The sequence below is a fragment of the Fundulus heteroclitus genome, chromosome 24, assembly GCF_011125445.2.
Source record: "Fundulus heteroclitus isolate FHET01 chromosome 24, MU-UCD_Fhet_4.1, whole genome shotgun sequence".
Taxonomy (NCBI): Eukaryota; Metazoa; Chordata; class Actinopteri; order Cyprinodontiformes; family Fundulidae; genus Fundulus; species Fundulus heteroclitus.
Window position 1 is genome coordinate 22,423,911 of NC_046384.1, and position 17,729 is coordinate 22,441,639.

Here is a 17,729-nt window from a genome sequence, read left to right on the forward strand (position 1 = left end):
GGGGAGGAGGAAACAGGGGACCCCCGAGGTGACTGGCAGTAGCTGGGGAGAAGTAAGGCATGAGGAGGCACGTAGGACATCACTTCATCTTCAAACAGACTGCAGGGGCACACAGAGAAACATTTCAGCTGTAACTCACCACAAAATTAACTTTCTTCACATAAAATGTATAAACTGGGCCCAAGGGTGCTGCCCTCCTATGGTGCGTTCTTATAAAAAAAGAAAAAATAACACGTGCTCTCTGAACCCTTTGAAGGGGGCGGAGCTTAGTGACGGAGCATCCTGGGTCTGCGTTGTGATTGGCTGGGAGGATCTAATGACTGTAATATTAACCTACATGGCTACATTACTAAAGATAGGAAAACTGTTACTCTATTAACATTTTTATTGACCCTCTTTTTTTCTATCATTGATATACGTCTATGGATGGATTTATATTGTTATTGAATTATGGTCCAGCCCTGCTCTGGGTGCCTCATGACGAGGCTTTCCTGGTCTGGCTCCTCATTCTCCCCCTGTCGGGGTAACCAGCTGTCCCACAGACCCCTTGTTGTCAATCCCACCCGTTGTTGTACCATGAGTGGCCAAGTGGACCAGAAAAGGGAACGAAGGGTAAAAGGTCTTTTCTATCAAAGCCTAATAAGCAGCCTGTGTCTGGATGAGAATGTATTTGGTGAGCAGATGTGGACCAGCGTTTGCCATTTGGGGACAAGTGTTAAACTATGTGTGTAGTAAGCAGTGAGGCAGAGACTCTATCATCACCTCAGCAGCATGACGAGGTCAGCATCTCCTGACAGTCGGGTCAGTCCTGACACTCCATCGTTTCGGATCAGCTGGACCTTCTCCCTGTGTGCACATCAAACATTACATCAGTTTCCATGCAGACGATTTCTCCTCTTTCAAGCTTTTCCTTTGCCTTCCTTACTTTTTCATACTCCATTGGTATCTGCAGAATCCTGTTACATTCTAAATAAGAAGTGTTTCAGTTTTCTACACCAGCGACCTTGATCTGGAACTAAAGGTGGATTTTATAACATCACCAAATCAGCGTGGCTCACCCTTTCCAGAACCACTAGTCAGCTGATCAAATACAGTGAACGACAGATACTGACATCCACGGTGGAAATATACATAAAAAACACTTTTCCTGTTTTGGTTCTGTTAGGATTTTCAAGATGATTTATATGAGCTATATCCCAGAATATTAAGAGAGATTTTTTTTTAGGAAAGTCTCCAATCTACTGGCTAAAGCCCACATAGTGATGGCATGGCTTTTTAAGCTTCTAGACTGAAACTTCATGATTCACAACCTTTGAGTGAAACAGAGGTCCAGCTGTGGACGTAGTTTAAGGCAACAGCCCAAACTCTCCCTCTCCTTGTGGGACATGCTGGAAAAATCCAAGGTTAAGATATCAGGAAGAGAAATGTGGACCTTAGCGTGTCTGGTTCATTCTTGGGTGCAATCTCCAGATGCTTGAAGGTTCCACGTTAATCTGTTCTAACATGTAAATGCCGCTATAACCAGCAAGGGAATGTCCACCCATCATCCTGTTCAGGAAGGAGACGGGTTCTGTGGTGGAGACAGGAACGGGTCCTGCTGTGAAATGCATATACACCAGAACCAAAGCCGAAGACCTGGCTGCTGAAGCTAGCAAGAGACAGTCCTGTACTGATATGGGCTGAAAGGTCACTCAGGGGAGAAGAAGCAACATAAAAACCAGACTCTAGTTTGCAGATGTCCTCTGCCACAAAGACCTACATTTTCTTAGATATGTCCCCTGGGCTGAGGACACTAAAACCAAAGCAAAGTCAATGTTTGGGAATGGCCACCATAGAGTCCTGATCTCAGTGCCAGAGAACATTAGTGGGCAGATGTGCAGGAAACCCAGAGTGTTTAACCCACGTCTGAAGTGGAAGAGCTATTCTACCAAACCCTGTAAAAATGGATGGAAACTAATGGATGGGTTTAAAAGAAAGTTGAAAAGAAGGTTCTCTAATTATTCTGGCATTTAGCAGATAGAAATCATCACTTTGGCTTTTTTTAAGGTGTAAACTGTTCCACTGTTCAGAGATTCCTGAATAATCTTGATCCTCACGTCCAGACATCTCACACTAAGTTTAAAAAGCAAACAAACAGAGATGCATCCTGTCAAAGACTGCGGCCACGAGAGCAGACGTGTCCCTGTACCTGAGCACATGGTTTCGGCTGAAGTCCGGCTGTCTCTCCTGCAAAATCTCAAAGATGTTTGGTTGTCGAAGAAAAGCCACGATCTTGTCGTTGTAAGCTAAATGAGACAAGAAACGAGTGGGAGAGTCATTCAGTAAAAAGAGCAACAAAGATTACAAAAAAAAGTTTAAAAAGCAGAATAAAGCATCAGTTTAGGTAAAACCTTAAATGTCACCTCCCTCATTATGGATATTACACTTAGTGTGTTTCAGAAGGAGACACTGACCATATTATAACAGTTCCTTCTAGCCCTGATGGGCTCTGATGCAGACTTTTACTTCTTTAAAACCTTCTTAAAGGGTGTAGTATATCGCAAGATTTAATTAACAAAAACTAATTGTGAAAGTATGGAACATAAGTAAATTATAATTGCTTTTAAGCCATTTTAGGACACACCCCTGACACAGGAAGGCGGTACCGTGATGATGACCCAGCACCTACAAAGCTGCTCTAAACAGTGTTGGTGGGAGCATCTCCATCTTCCCCAGGTTACTTGTGCTAAATGGATGTAGAACATGCTGCAGCTCTGGTCTCTTTTTATGTTAACGCTCTGATTTTCTCAGGTGAGCTCAGGTAGAATGAAGCCAGGCAGTCTAATAACGCTACTGTACATACTGTAGCTGCAGTGGAACTCCATGAGCTCCACTGAATTGTTTGCTGCCTTGAACACATCCAGTAGTCTCCCTGCAGCAGCTGCGTGCTTGGCAATTCCGACCGAGAGTATCACTTTACACAAGACTAAAGTCTACAAAACAAGCTTGATTGATTGGTTTTATGAACCGGAACATCGATTCATTTTTTAGGAAGATTGTTCTAAAGTCCAAAAGAGGAACATCCAACATCCTCAAGGGTAACTACTACTAAAAAATGGAGTTAGCAGAATTCCTATCATTTGAGTTACATGACCCGAAGCAAAGACAGACGCTACGCCCATATGGATGTGCTCACTTTAATCATCTTCATTAAATTCATTCAGCAGGTCGCTTCTTTCTCTAAGCTGTCTTTTGTCAATCTATGTTCACCGAGCACCATGTGGTAAACAGGATTCTAATTTTAAGTTAAATCTGCCAGGTTTCATTTATGTCCTCCTTGGAAGTTGGATTAGCTCTGGGCTTACTTCAAGAAATCAGATTATTTGACTTAAGACTCGATGATGTCTCCATAAATCCTGGTTTAAAATGGGATTTGCTCCCCCTGCAAAGAATAGTAGACCAGTCACTACAGGACAAGGATTTTTTCAGTCCATGGGGTCAGCAGGAAAAGAGAAAACGCTGTAAAGTTTAATACCAAGGCTATAAAGCAAAAAGTAGCACATCAGATATTTCTTTTAAGGTGCCTGACAGCGGATGTGTGATTGCATGTTTGTCTGTCTGAATACTGACCCACAGGGACGACCTCTTGGCACTGCCCCCGGTTAGCAGAGGTGAAGGTACTAGACGGTCGTGGCAAGACGGGAGGACCAGGATGACGCGTGTCTTCACCCACCTGTAAAGACAGGAGGACGTGTAGAAGACAACAGGAGTTTGTTTCTGATGCGCTCTCGGTGAAATCTTAACATGACATGATGTAGAGACAAGGTATTCAGGCCTTTTTAATTGTCAGACAGATCTGTGACCTGTTCATTTCAACAACTGATGAACAACAGATTGTTGCTCTTTAAAACACGCTTTTCACTCCTTAACTTCAGGAATATCCAGCTAGCGCTGACTGCACCTCTGTATCACTTTATCACATGTGTTATTCTACCGTAAACACATGAAAAAATAACCATGCTGGCTTTCCCCCTTTCTGTCTGGGTTTCCTATAATAATTTATTGGGGGCTCGTCTGGGATATCTCACATGATTCTGCACTCAAGATGAAAGCCAGCTATTCGTGGTGCGCTGATACCTGTTTCAAAAATAAATGAGTTTCTGACAACATACCACGGCCGTAAGCACCGTAAAATGATGTTGGACTAAGTTGGCTTGCCCACATGTGAAAAACATGTGGGCAAGCCCCTTATGTTGCTTTGCTGCTATGTGTGAGGGACATATTGGGCTGTAATAACCCCTAACATGTTGTTTTTCGATGACAAAGGACGGCGTGAATTCGCAGCTTCTACGGTCTTACCAGCTGCCGCGGGCTGACCTCCCCAGCGCTGTGGCTGCGCTGCCGGGTCAGGTGTTGCCGGTGGGCCAGGACGCTCGGCCGAGAGCTCTGAACAGGCAGCCGGGGGTCGATGAAGGTGGTGGCACGGCAGTTGTGGTCCACAAAGAAAGGCTGCAGAGGCACAAAATGTCATACCCTTATGAGTTTTTTCCAGACCCCGACCCAGACCTGTGGAGACAAAGTAACTGCTTTGTTTGGCAGCCGGACCTTGCCGCTGTGGTCGTGCTTCATCTCCCAGCCTCTGGGCAGCTCCAGCTGTTTGTTGGCGAACATGTTGAGGAAAGCCACCAGGTCGCGGTTGTGCTGGTAGCGCTCAAAGTGGTGCGCATCTCTGCGAACCTTACTGATCATATGCTTCAGACATGTGTTGGTGGTGAACATGCGGTAGGCACTCTGGGTTCACAGGCAGACAGAGAGTCACAATCAGAGTGTGTCACCAGTCATGTAAACAGACGAGTAACAACCCCTGGTCAGAGTCTGGAGAACTAACAATGTTGTATAACTATGCCAGGGTGTGGCAATTACAGTAGAAACCAGCTGTTTACATACAGTTATAAGAAGAATATCTGATAGAGAACTGGACTAAAAATTTCCTGTTTTAGATCATTTAGGATCACCAACAGTGTTTCTGTTTGATAATGCCAGAATGAGAGATTACTTTTTTTAAAGAAGTTTGAATATTACTTTTTAGAAGCTCTAACTTTGGTATTCTGGGTAACCAGCCTCTGTAAATGACCCTCTTTGGCAGTCTCTGAGCGGCCCTATGAGGGACAGGACACCTGTCCAGGTCTACCCTGCCTCTTGCCCAGTGAAGAACGGCACCAGCCCACGGCCGTGAGCCACTAAGGATAAACAGATACGTATGATGGATAGATGTCATCCTTGACCTAAAACAGGCCATGTTTAGTCTGATAGTGAAAGAAAAGGCGGTCTGTGGTGATAAGAAAGCTTCGGAGTGAAGATTCAGTACCGCCAGCTGTTTTCTTTAGATAGACAATGGTTCACTTTTATGATCCACCGAGTCTGAGTCTCATGGGTTACATCTGGACTGGTGGTTTACATACAGGGTTGGAATGCAGCACAGTGAAGAAGTCGGGGCTGGTGAGGAACTTGGCGCTGGGGGACTGCAGCAGCAAGGAGATGCGAGACCTGGAGCTGGCCTGAGCCCCGCTGGTGTCCCTCCGGAGCTCTGCAGGGTGAAACGCACAACGTCAGGAACAAAAACGGTGGAAAAAGATGTTTGAGGAATGAGGAATAATATGCCAAAACCTCATAATGCATTTGTTACTTCAAGGCTGGACTATTGTAATTCTTTACTATCAGGAATTCCACAAAATGCAGTTCAAAGCCTTCAGCTGATCCAAAATGCTGCAGCAAGAGTTCTGATGAAAATCAACAAGAGGGATCATATTTCTCCAATTTTAGCTTCCCTTCATTGGCTTCCTGTTAAATCAAGAATAGAATTTAAAATTCTCCTTCATATATCAGAGCTCTGATTACCTCGTATGTTCCTAACAGAGCACTTCGTTCTCAGACTGCAGGTCTGCTGGTGGTTCCTAGAGTCTCTAAAAGTAGAATGGGAGGCAGATCCTTTAGCTATCAGGCTCCTCTCCTGTGGAACCAACTCCCAGTTTTGGTCCGTGAGGCAGACACCCTGTCTACTTTTAAGACTAATCTTAAAACTTTCCTTTTTGACAAAGCTTCTAGTCAGAGTGGCTGATGTTACCCTGAGCTACCTCTATAGTTATGCTGCTATAGGCTTAGGCTGCTGGAGGACATCAGGGTCTATTTCTCTCTCTCTGCTGAGTTCTACTGTTCTTCAATTATGCATTATGTGTTGTCATTTCTGCTTTAACTTTCTGTTCTCTCTCTTTTTTCTTCATAGTAGGTACACCTGGTCTGGCGTTCTGTTAACTGTGACATCATCCAGAGAAGACGGCTCACCCGCTACTACCATCTAATGTAGAACAGATTACTAGATCAATGTGTGCTTCTGTGCTTTTTTGTCTCTCTTGTTGTGTCTCTGTTCTGTCTTCTGTAACCCCAGTCGGTCGAGGCAGATGACCGTTCATACTGAGCCCGGTTCTGCCGGAGGTTTTTCCTTCCCGTTAATGGGGAGTTTTTCTTCCCACTGTCGCTTCATGCTTGCTCAGTATGAGGGATTGCAGCAAAGCCATGTACAATGCAGACGACTCTCCCTGTGGCTCTACGCTTCCCCAGGAGTGAATGCTGCTTGTCGGGACTTTGATGCAATCAACTGGTTTCCTTATATAGGACATTTTTGACCAATCTGTATAATCTGACCCAATCTGTATAATATGATTGAATTTGACTTGCATAATCTTTCAATCTGCATAATCTGATTGAAAGCGCCTTGAGATGACATGTTTCATGAATTGGCGCTATATAAATAAAATTAAATTCAATTGAATTGAATTGAATAATAACTCTTTAGTGAACAAACCCTTCAATGCACCGAATTTTCTTTCCATTTTCCAGTTATGTGCTAGTTTGCGCGGTTTAAACACATTGTGGTTCTAACAAGACAAAATGTAGGACCTTGAGGGGTATGTGTGTTTTTCTCAAGGCGCTGTAGTGAACGGGTAGTGGACTACCTGGAACAGAGGGATGCATGTCAGTCTCATCCCCAAGCAGCTCACAGGCTGGCTGATCCTCCTGTCTGCTGTCGTTCGTTATCGTCCTTCGGATGCTCTGATACCTGCAGATGTGGATTCATGTCTCAGTTAATGCTAAATATTAGCTGAGAATAGTGTACAGGTGGAAAAATGGGTCAATTTTTAAATTCTTTTGCCATTAAATGTCATGTTTCACTTTAAAAAAGTTATCTGCACTGGTGGACACCTTGTTAGAGCTATTCCTAAGTAGGACTTTTAGAGGCAGTGATAAGGGGTGTCTGCTCGTCCAATCAGAGAAAGAGAACAACCTCCTAAGCTCTCATCCTCCCAGGAAATCTGGGATGACTGCGGCCTGTGCCACACCTGGCACCGGGGTGTCGGCTCTCACCTGCGGTTCAGCTGCTCCATCTGCTGTATGGAGCTGGACCTCTGGAGAGTCTGCGGGGCGGGGGGAGCGGTGGGCCGCTGCCACGTCGTCGTTCTGTTCACGTGATCCACGTAAAAGATGCGGCCGTGGCTGTCGATGCGAGCCTCCCAATCTGGATGAGGAGGACAGCGGGGAAAGGTTGCCGACTGATGGCCGACGACACAACCAGCCACACACTCACAACATGCAGGTAATGAAGGTAAGCAGGCAGGAAACATTCTGCTCCTACATTTGACCCAATCAAACTAACAGCAAAGACTCCAGAGAACTAAGTTAGAGTTAACAAGCACCCTCGCTTTCACTGGGACATCATACTGAATTCCTGCTCCCTCTCTATTTTCATTTTAACAATGTTTGTAGTAGGTATTCTGCTGCTGTAGTACATGTCTTCTGCCAGAAGGTGGCAAATCTTTATTCAGAAGTAACATCATCCTGCAAGTGAAGCTTCACAGCTACTCTGAAAATGTGTCCTACAAAAATAAAAGCATGGCATGTTGTGAACGTTCCCGTAGATTCCCTGTAGGACATGCAAACACCCACTAGGTGGCAGAGGCTCATCTACTCTCTGATAGCGGCTGATGTCATGGCGGATGGAGGGCAGCGATCGAACAGACTGATGGCCGTTGACCTGAGCTGTGGCCCCTGCATCAAACATACAAGACCTGAATCAGTCACAGCTCGCCAACATCTCACATTTTCATGGGTATTAATGTACACTTCAATAAGACATTAGATACACTGCATGAAAAGCAGCCTGTTTCTCACCGCCCGACATTAAACGCTTCACGTTTCAGATCAGGTTAGAATTACAAAATCATTTCCAGCAGCTACGTGACAGAATAATGAGACATCTTTGAAGATTTGTTTTGTTACTTTTGTCCGTTTCAGAAATTCTCTCTTTCATTATTCTGGCATTTAGGAAATCAAACTAAATTTGATAAATCCTCACAGACCTGAAACAGGAAACGTTTAGTCTGGTTTATTGCCAGGAAGTGAAGAAATAAAGGCCCTGAGTTGTTTTATACAGGGTGTGTATTATATATATATATATATATATATATATATATATATATGTATATATGTATATATATATATATATATGTTGTCTGCACCATCAACACCAAGTCAAATTCCTTGTTAGTGCAAACCTACTTGCTGATAAACTTGATTCTGATTGTGATTGTGATTGTGTGCTCCAATCGTGGCCTTTCTGCGTGGACTTTGCATGTTCTTTCCATCCAGATGTGGTTTCTCTCCGGGCGCTCCACATCCTCCCACATTGCAGAATGACTGCTGTTAGATTAATTGCTCTGTAAATTGCTCTGTGAGTGTCGCTGCGATGGGCTGGCGACTTGTCTAGGGCGAACCCCGCCTCACGCCCAATGACAAGGATAAGCAGGTATAGACGATGGATGGATGGAAATGATGAAATACATCTGTTTGAAGTACTGTGCGCTAACATCATCCAATAACCCCATCATCCTCGTTTCTCCAGTGCATGCATGGCCAGATGTGACATGGGGGTCTGCTCAGGGCATTGGTCCAGTGCTGCGGTAAAGGCAGCGTACGGGTAATAGAAGTAGGGCTAAGTATGAGACGTCTGCCATCCTTCAGGGTGCAGCGATTGGACAACATTCAGCTGTAGCCGATTTAAAGATCAATGTACCGGCTCCAATATGTACAGCGCATTGTCTTTCCTTAGGTTTCTACAGTTTTTCACTTCTTTTCATTTTTCTTCTCCCTTTAAGTAATTGTTTCAGTTGATCACAGACATTTTCATTAGATCAAGATTACCCGAGTAGGTACAAAAATCTGTTTCAAATGATTTTCTATTTTTTTTAATAAAGGTTTTTTTTTTTTTAAACGATGAAAACCAACCTGGTCCCTTTGTGAAAAATATAAATGGCTCCAGGAACAGATGAGAAACAAAGTCACTGATATCTGTCAGTCTGGAAGAACTACAGCTAACCGCAGAGAGAACCGTTGCCACGCATGGAGGAAATACAGAACGGCGGAGAACCTTCCCAGTCCACCATGACTCTGCGAGTGCAGAACGGACTCATCCAGGAGGTCACTGGAGAACCCAGAACCAACATCTAAACTTCTGCCTCATTGTCTTAGTTAAGGTCAGAGATCATGACTGAATAACAGATCAGAGCTACTGCTCAGAAATAGCCTCCAATGGAGAGTGCTAAGATGGTCTGGGCTGCTTTGCTGTTTCAGGGTCAGGTAGACTTGCTATAGTTAACAGAACCATAAATTATGTTCTCTAACAGAACATCCTGAAGGAGAATGTCCGGCTTTGCTTCAACATGGTTTTTAACCAGGGCACTGATCCAAAGGACATCACCAGGTCCACCCCTGAAGGAGCTCAAAGAAGGCCAATACAAGATTCTGGAGTGGTCTAGTCAAAGTCCGGACTTAAATCCTATTGAGATGTTGTGAAAGCACTTTAAAAAGTTTGTTAATGTTCACATATCATCTACTCTGGCTGAATAGGGACTGTTGTGTAAAATAGAGGATGGATGACAAATAGCCAATGCCTGGTATCACGCTTGGTAGCAGCTGTGGTACAGGGTGACACAACCAACTTTAAGGGGTGATAGCGTATTAAATTATATAATAATTATAATAATTAATAATTATATAAAAAAGATAGAAACTAAATAAATGTCCACCTCCAACTATAACTGAAGGCAACACAACTCTACCACGCCTCCATGCTTATCCAGCCTGTCTGTGAGCGCAGTGAGGGAGCAGTTCTATGGACAGGACAAAAATACAGAGATACAACGGATTCTTTCTATATGAACAAATGAAGATAAGACTAGAAAAGCACGGGTCTAATGGTACTATAATGCTGGAGGAGGAAGAGCATCACACGGATGAGGTGGAAGGAAATGAAAGAAATGGAGACATCTCAGGTTCCCCACATGGGACAGAAATTACTACAGCACACTGCGGCACAACTTTCCCAAATTTTATGCTTTATTTCACTAAATTAAACGGTCATTGTATAAACATACACAACTTAATGAGGAATTAACCTAAAATTAAATAGCTAAATTGAACGTGCCAGACCTCTAAATTGTAGCATTAATGCTTTTTTAAAACTTGTTTTCTTAACATCCACTCAGTGACACACAGTCATGTGGTGGTACATAACCAGACACCAGCAGACGTTCTGAAGGTGTTTTTCTAAAACCCGCTGAGAAGATGCTCTGTAAAGAAAAAGGTGTTGTCCAGGACTACGGTGCCCCTGGAGTGATGAGCAGGACACATTAGGGTGTCCCAGTGGACACCATGGACATCAGCAGCACATAAGTCTGAGTTACTTAGAGGAGTCACTGATTTCTGGGCCCATCCTGCCCCCTCAGTGTAACACTGCTCTGACTCCATGTGCTATATGTCTTTAGATCCTCAGTGCTCTGCTAATCAGAGGGAGCAGCGTCACCTGCGCTGATCGTAATTAGCTGCATGAGTTTCACCTGTGACTCTGCCTATATACCTGCCTCTCACACCCAGTCTCCGCCAGATTCTTGAAAGTCATCGTGTGAGTAAACCGTCCAGTGCTGACGGCATAACGGCCCGTTACGCTGAAATGTGCTGACGAGACGTTTCCCAGGTGGAGTTGTAGCTTGTTATGCTAATTTTCCCCATTCAACCTCCCAGGCAGGTCCCATTATTCAGCTGGTTGTGGACGCAGCTGTATAACTGAATAAGTTGCCTTACCAGATTAAATGTCAGTTTCTAGTGTTGGACTGTGTGAAATAAAATTCTAAATCAATGCGCAGAGTCCGGTGCAATTTATAGTCAGAAGTAACTTATATTAAGGAATATGTTATTTCCTGTTTATAAAGCATTGATTGACTGATGACACTTATATTCAGGGATAACATGTAAATCACTTGTTTAATTTGCACCTTAAGGGAGTTCACAAGCTATCAAGCAGCTAACGATCCCTCCCACAAACTGCAATCTGCTAGAACACTAGATCCAGTGTCCACAGAGACCAGGACTGAGAAGGAGCTGAAGACAGAACACCTTCACGTTTTAATGGACATTTGTCCAGTTTAAACATTACTACTTTGTACAAAATAAATGAAAGACAGAGGGGGGAGGACTAACCCAACATCCTTCAACATCATATCAAAACTGGAATGGCTGGATGTTCCAATTAAACTGGGTTTAGAATAGATAACTTCAAGTGTCTGCGATCACCTTCCTGAAGGCTTTTACGTTAACAGCAGTGAACATTTGCACACATTAAAAACTTCTAATCTGTGCCAGCAAACCAACCAATTTAAATGAACTCTACCAATTCAGCAAAGAGGACGGATTAACTGCCAGCCTATGATCATACCATACCCTTGATGATCCCTACCCAAAGTGCGTGGCTGAGGGGGACCGACGTGAAGCCCAACTAAGCATGCTGATGTTATCCACAGAGCAATAACTGAGAAGAGGGTTAAGGACCCTGAAGGTTAGTTCAAGAACCTCACCAAGCTCTCCATCACCAAGCAACGTCCTGCTGTCAGTCAGTGGAGCCCCCGCCTCCTCCTGGCGCTGTGCACGGGCTGCAGACGCCTGCATGGACTGCCTCCTCCACACCTCTGCTCCTTTGGGCCGCCCTTCCTCGTCCCCGCCTTCAGCCCTGGAGCCTTACGGAGACAGAGACAACAGCTGTGTGAGGGACTGACTGCACTAGGTGCTGCTATGTTCCTCTCTACTCGCTCAGGTAATCTGCAGCAACATTTGCTCCTTCCTTCCTGCTTCATCGTCACGTTTATTCATCCAGTCGCTCACAGCATTCTTTGTTCTCTGTTTTCTAAAATCATCCACCACAGACACGGTTTCTTCTCCGAGACCGTCTCTCTGATTAACACCTTTAGAGCCCAAGTAGTCAGAACGACCGCTGTGGAACAAAATAAGTAGGCTGCACTTCCTCCTGTCTGTATGCTGTGAACCAAATTCAGTGATGGTGCACAAAGCAGATTCTGATTTCATATACAGGTGAAAGTGTATTTTAAACTGGAGGAGGGACTGCTGAACAGCCGAGGACTGGCTGGGCTTCCTTAAACATCATTTAAATACATCCCGTCTTAAAACTATCCAAGGCATGGGGAGTGTGTTGAAGGTGACCACTGCTGTTCCCACTGATGATGATGATGAAGACACCGTTTCCCTTTAAGTCGACTTACAGGCTGTCCACAGGTTGCAGCATCCTGTGAAACCACCTACCAGCTTCAGAACTGCCCGCTCCTCCCACGGCGCTGCTGCTGCTGCTGCAGCTCGGAGCGCATGCACCAACCGGCCCGTTTGCCTCGCTGCTCGATGACTCCGCCCCTTCCTCCTCCGCTTTTGGAGCAAGTTCTTTTCTTGTTTCGACCTCCTGGTGGCAGAGAAGGAGATGATGCAGCAGAACTGTTTAGACGCCCCTGTAAGATGCGAGCTGTTGACTGTGGAGTCAAAAGAAGCCACTCTGCTTACTTGAATAGGTGAAAGAGGACCAAGCGAGGGGCTACAGGTCCCCATCCTGCTGCTCTGCTCCTGACAGGAACATTCAGGGACTGAATCCTCCTGTGGGTCGGCTGCAGCAGCCTCACCGGCAGGCTTTTGGGATGAGGTTTCTCCAGCTGTGGAGGGTTCTCCAGTCACCGCCCCAGTAGCCCCTTCAACCCCAGCTACAGATGCTCCGCTTGGAGCACAGTCTTCATTTTCCCCTCCGTCAGCTGCTCCTTCATATCCGGCCTCTGGAGGCCCACCCTGAGGCTGAGCAGCAGCGGAGGCACCTTCTCCTGCGCCAGCGTCTTCCTTTAATCCCTCGCTCTGCAGTGCAGCTGGCCTGCTCACAGAGTCTGAGCTCGGCTCCGTCCTGGTCTCCTGCGACGGCTCCCTGTGCTGCCCCCCCGGGTCCTCGTCCTCATCCGAGTCAATGTGCAGCATGGCGTTGAGCCGCGTGTCAGTGGGAAAGCTGGAGCGCAGCTTCGGCAGGGGCCCCACCGAAGGTCGGTCCCCGGGACCTGTGGGGCCCTCGAGGGCATCAAGGTAGTCGTTGAGGGACACCTGTCGATGGGCGTGGAGCCCCGGAGCCGCAGGGGGCGGGTCGCCCCCACCCGCGTGTCCAGGCTCCTGCCACACGCTGTCGTCGCCATAGCAACAAACGCCGTTCACCAACAAGGGGCCGTCGTCAGAACCCGTGGGGGAGGGTCCAGCTGTGACGCGGGACGATGAGGAAGCCTGAGGGAGGTCTTCATCATCAGACGGGCTGCCGGGGTCTCCTCCGCTGCCCAGGATGGTCCCAACAGCATCTGGGGAGGCTTCTGAGGAGCAGAGGAGGGGGGGGGGGGGTAGTGTGGGCTGGGTTTCATCATTTTAAAACACAGTTCACCACAATGGAAACTTTTCATTGCGATGGGCTTCAACGCTGCCTGACAGCCACCTCTGACGTGCAGACAGACAAACACACCTTCGTGTCCGGAGGAAGTGATGTCCACGCTGAACTGAAGCTGGCCACTGACGTGGTCCGTGGGGAGGCGGCGACACAGGCTGTAGCTCACCTGATGATCCCTATAGGTACACACACACACACACACACAACTTTATACTGAGCTAGAATAAAATCTTATTCACAGAAGATGTCAGAGCCTGAAGCTGCTGACTGAAACCTTGTTTGGTTCTGCGTGAGCATCAATTAAGTTCCTTAAAGGTAACGGTGCTTCTGTGCTAATTCAGTTCCTGTCTGCAGGCCTCGATTAAACTGCTTTCAGCCGTTGGTATCTTATCTAGTTGTGTCGTTAGAACCTTCTCTTAAACAGCAGGGTATTTAAAGGTTTGATAATGTTTTAGTGTATTTTTAAATGCAAACCTATTAATCAAATTTCATGGTTTCAGGAAGTGTCTTTTGTTCTGTCTTAATGCAGCTGTGGTTAAAGCAACACCCAGCGGATCCATCAAGACACCAGTCCAATTCTGGATTCCAAAGAGAGGAACCATAAGCATCTAACGCCTGTGGTGCATGAAAACAGCTGGCGTCGCCCCGGAGAGTCGACCTCTGGGCCACTGTGCTGGGATTCCCCCATCCAGTGAGCAAGGCACCGGGTCGTTCAGAACGGCACATCCAGGGGCCCGATTCACTCCGAGTTGATGCAAATAGACCCAGGCCAAAAACAAGGCGTGCCTTATCAGTTTATTGAGGACTGCTTTCTTTTGTTGTCTGAACCTGGTGGACCCGAAAGACCTTCCTCCTTTTAAATTCTGACTTTTGTATCTTTTCAAAGCCTTTCGGGAGTTTAGAAGCCTAAATTATGCAGAGGATGACTCAGATCAAATGTTAAAGTTGGACCTCCAACCAGCTAATAATCAATATTTCATTCATCAAGTTATGGCTGTATTATTACAGAGTTCTGCTAAACAAGTAAAGCACTAAAAAGACTCTAAACATCCAGCTGGAACAGGACTGATGAAGGAAGGCTTTCCTCCCTGGCAGTGAGCTCCACTGAGACTGAGAGACTTTTAAAACTGAAGAAGATAAAGAGAACTTTTACCGGAAAATGATGATATTTTTTGTGCAGAAAGAGCGCCGCATGGACTTCATTTATAAGTAGAGGTAAGACAGCGATAATTATTCACGTTTTGTTTTTGTGATGAAATGTGCGTAATGTGGGCTATAGTTTTAAAATGTGTTACAAATGCAGAAATCCATCATAACTCATAAACTGTTACCAATCAAATGACAAATAATTTAGTTTTATTTTTTTTCATCAAAGAATCAATATATTTTTCCATGTATCTTGGTGAATTGATTTGGCTCAATCAGTCTCCTTCAGCACTTTGCAATGAGTCTACTCTGTAGAGTGTATATATTTGACTCTGATGACGTCAGTGCCTCACCAGCTATGAACCCTACTCAGACACTCAGTCACTATCCACCTTCTTCCTTGGTCTGCTCTGGAGGACAGGGCCCACGCTGGCTGAGACAGGCCAGCCAGCCATGCCCTCCAAGCCACATGGGACTCGGACTCAGACGTCCACTCCTTCCTGGGACTCTCGAGGAGAGAGTCCGCCCTGCACCAGCCACCATGCGGGCCTCATGGGGCCCAAAAGACCCACAAGCTGAGTAAAAATGCTCCTCTCTGAAACTCAGTTCCCGCTGTTTTGTTGGGACAGCAATGGGGAGAAACTCGTCGTCTGTGGAGCGGAGAACTCGATTGAGTTTGGAGATTCACCGACCCAATCGAAGCTAAATTGCACTCTGACTTCTGCACAACCAGCCGTGAAGTAAAGAATGCAGCTTTGTTTGTTTTTGTCAGCTGTTGCAGGAAAGCGGACGTGACACGGTGGATCGGTGGCCTTCCCTCACCAGACAAGCTGAGAGCTCAGAAACTGTATGCAGGACATCGGGCAGGCTTATCGCGACGGTGTTGTGGCTGGCCGCATGTCTGCTGCTGCTAAGCAGCTAGCCCGCTGCCCAAAGAACCAACGTCTCCCCTGCTTTCCACTGCTCTTCCTTGGTTGGCCAAAGTGAACCGAACTCACACCGAGGCACCGACAGGTTTGGCAGAGGATGAGCAGGGAGAGTTACATGATCTGTTTGGAAAGCTTGTGTAACGCCTACATTGTGTATTTAAACACAGGGAGCTAACCAACATAGCTTCCATTAGCATTTTGATACCATGTCATTTTTATGGTTATAACAAAGGTTATCTCCACAAGGGCTTCATACATTGATAAGATATTAATGTTTATGTTATCCGGCCCACTCGCTATGGCTAAAAATAAAGCTGAAGTCTTTAAAGATAGCGCTGAAGGTCTGCTAGCCAAACAGCTATTAGCTTCCGGTTCCCGGATAGGCACAAAAAAAAGCTAATTTCAAGCATAAGGCTTGTTCGTTTCGGTCCGCCATCGCTCCATAGTGCTATGAGCGTTATTACCGCATTAGTATGGAATATTAATGTCGATTTAAAGCCATTTTGTTTAACTTTAGGATTAGCCGATTTTAGTGACCAATCGCTACAGTGACCCCTAGCCTGCCGGAGGTATAATTGCATTAATAAAATCGTCCCTAAAGTTAATGATTTTACTGAGCAAATCACTCTTTAAAATGTTATTTCCTCAAATAATGTCTTGTGTAACTCGGCATTTGCATTGAGAATGGATTGAAACACATGCCAAATGTTGTTCTAAATTAGTTAAGCTAATTTAACTCCATTCCATGATCTTTAAGTCAGATCTGTGAACAAGGATTCACTGAGTTATTCTGATCATGATCAACCACTTTTGTTTTGTCTTTTGTTCGGTTTGTTCATTGTAAATAGTTCCTTAGCTTAGCTTTTTTTAATCTTAATTTTGCCTAGTAGTTTAGTTAAGCCTAGTAGAGAGGATTTGTAGATATAAATATAATGTTAATTCAGATAAACATCATTAATTAGTGATGTTCTCTGGATGATCATTTTATTTCTGTTATTAAATTCTTGAACTTGAAGAAGTTGCCACTCCTTTATTCTATATGTGTGCAGAGATTGCTGTTAAAAGATCGCTGGTGCTTGAATTCATCCCTTTCAACTATTGTCCTGATATCAGCTTAAGAGCTGATCATCACCAGACAATACTTAACAGACAATGAGTAATTTATGAAACATTAAATAACTTTAAGCAGTGTATAATTGCACAACAACCTACAACAAATCACTTTCTGAATCGTTTTCCTCATTTAGTCCAGATGAACAGGTTTATCACCAGCTTCCTCCTAATTTGTGTTGTACACATAAAACCTAAACCAATTTACAGTTTGAAAGTCAAAGGTGCAAAGAGAAATGACTTCATAATTTCCATTTAAATGATTTGGCTGGTACTTCTTCCAACAACAGGGATAAATATCTGCAGACACATTATGTATTCCATGCGGACAACGCTCTTTAAACGTAGAAGTTCTGCAGGACGGTTTCACAGTCTGTGTGTGAGCTCACTCTACTGCTGGCCCCTCAAGGAGTCTCTGCACGGGGAGGATCAGCTGACCCAGAAAGCGCTTGATGATTGGTCGGCTCTTGGCAAACTTATCCTTCACTTCAATCTCCAACACATCAGTCATCAGAGCCACAAAGGTGTACTTCTACAGAAAACAGATACAAAACATGCATCCTATTAAATGACGAATATAAATACGAATATAAAGTATATTCTGAGATTAAAGTCCCTCTGATACTGTTTAAGTGTCTAACAGCAGACTTGCCCCATTCAACATGGCGGATGCTCTGACGCATCCCCAGCATAGGTAGAACCCGCCCAAC

At 45.1% G+C, this 17,729-nt stretch overlaps 1 protein-coding gene across 1 annotated transcript in view; it reads right to left on the bottom strand.

The window, feature by feature from the left end:
- hecw2b (HECT, C2 and WW domain containing E3 ubiquitin protein ligase 2b) overlaps positions 1-17,729 on the bottom strand; it is a 57,480-nt gene that overhangs the window by 30,568 nt on the left and 9,183 nt on the right. Inside the window, 15 exon segments of the mRNA XM_036128536.1 lie at positions 2-99; positions 763-846; positions 2,189-2,285; positions 3,610-3,712; positions 4,339-4,488; positions 4,585-4,770; positions 5,442-5,566; positions 6,993-7,096; positions 7,402-7,552; positions 7,981-8,082; positions 11,943-12,101; positions 12,682-12,832; positions 12,931-13,763; positions 13,910-14,010; positions 17,409-17,551. Of these exon segments, the coding sequence (XP_035984429.1) occupies positions 2-99; positions 763-846; positions 2,189-2,285; positions 3,610-3,712; positions 4,339-4,488; positions 4,585-4,770; positions 5,442-5,566; positions 6,993-7,096; positions 7,402-7,552; positions 7,981-8,082; positions 11,943-12,101; positions 12,682-12,832; positions 12,931-13,763; positions 13,910-14,010; positions 17,409-17,551 (2,587 nt within the window).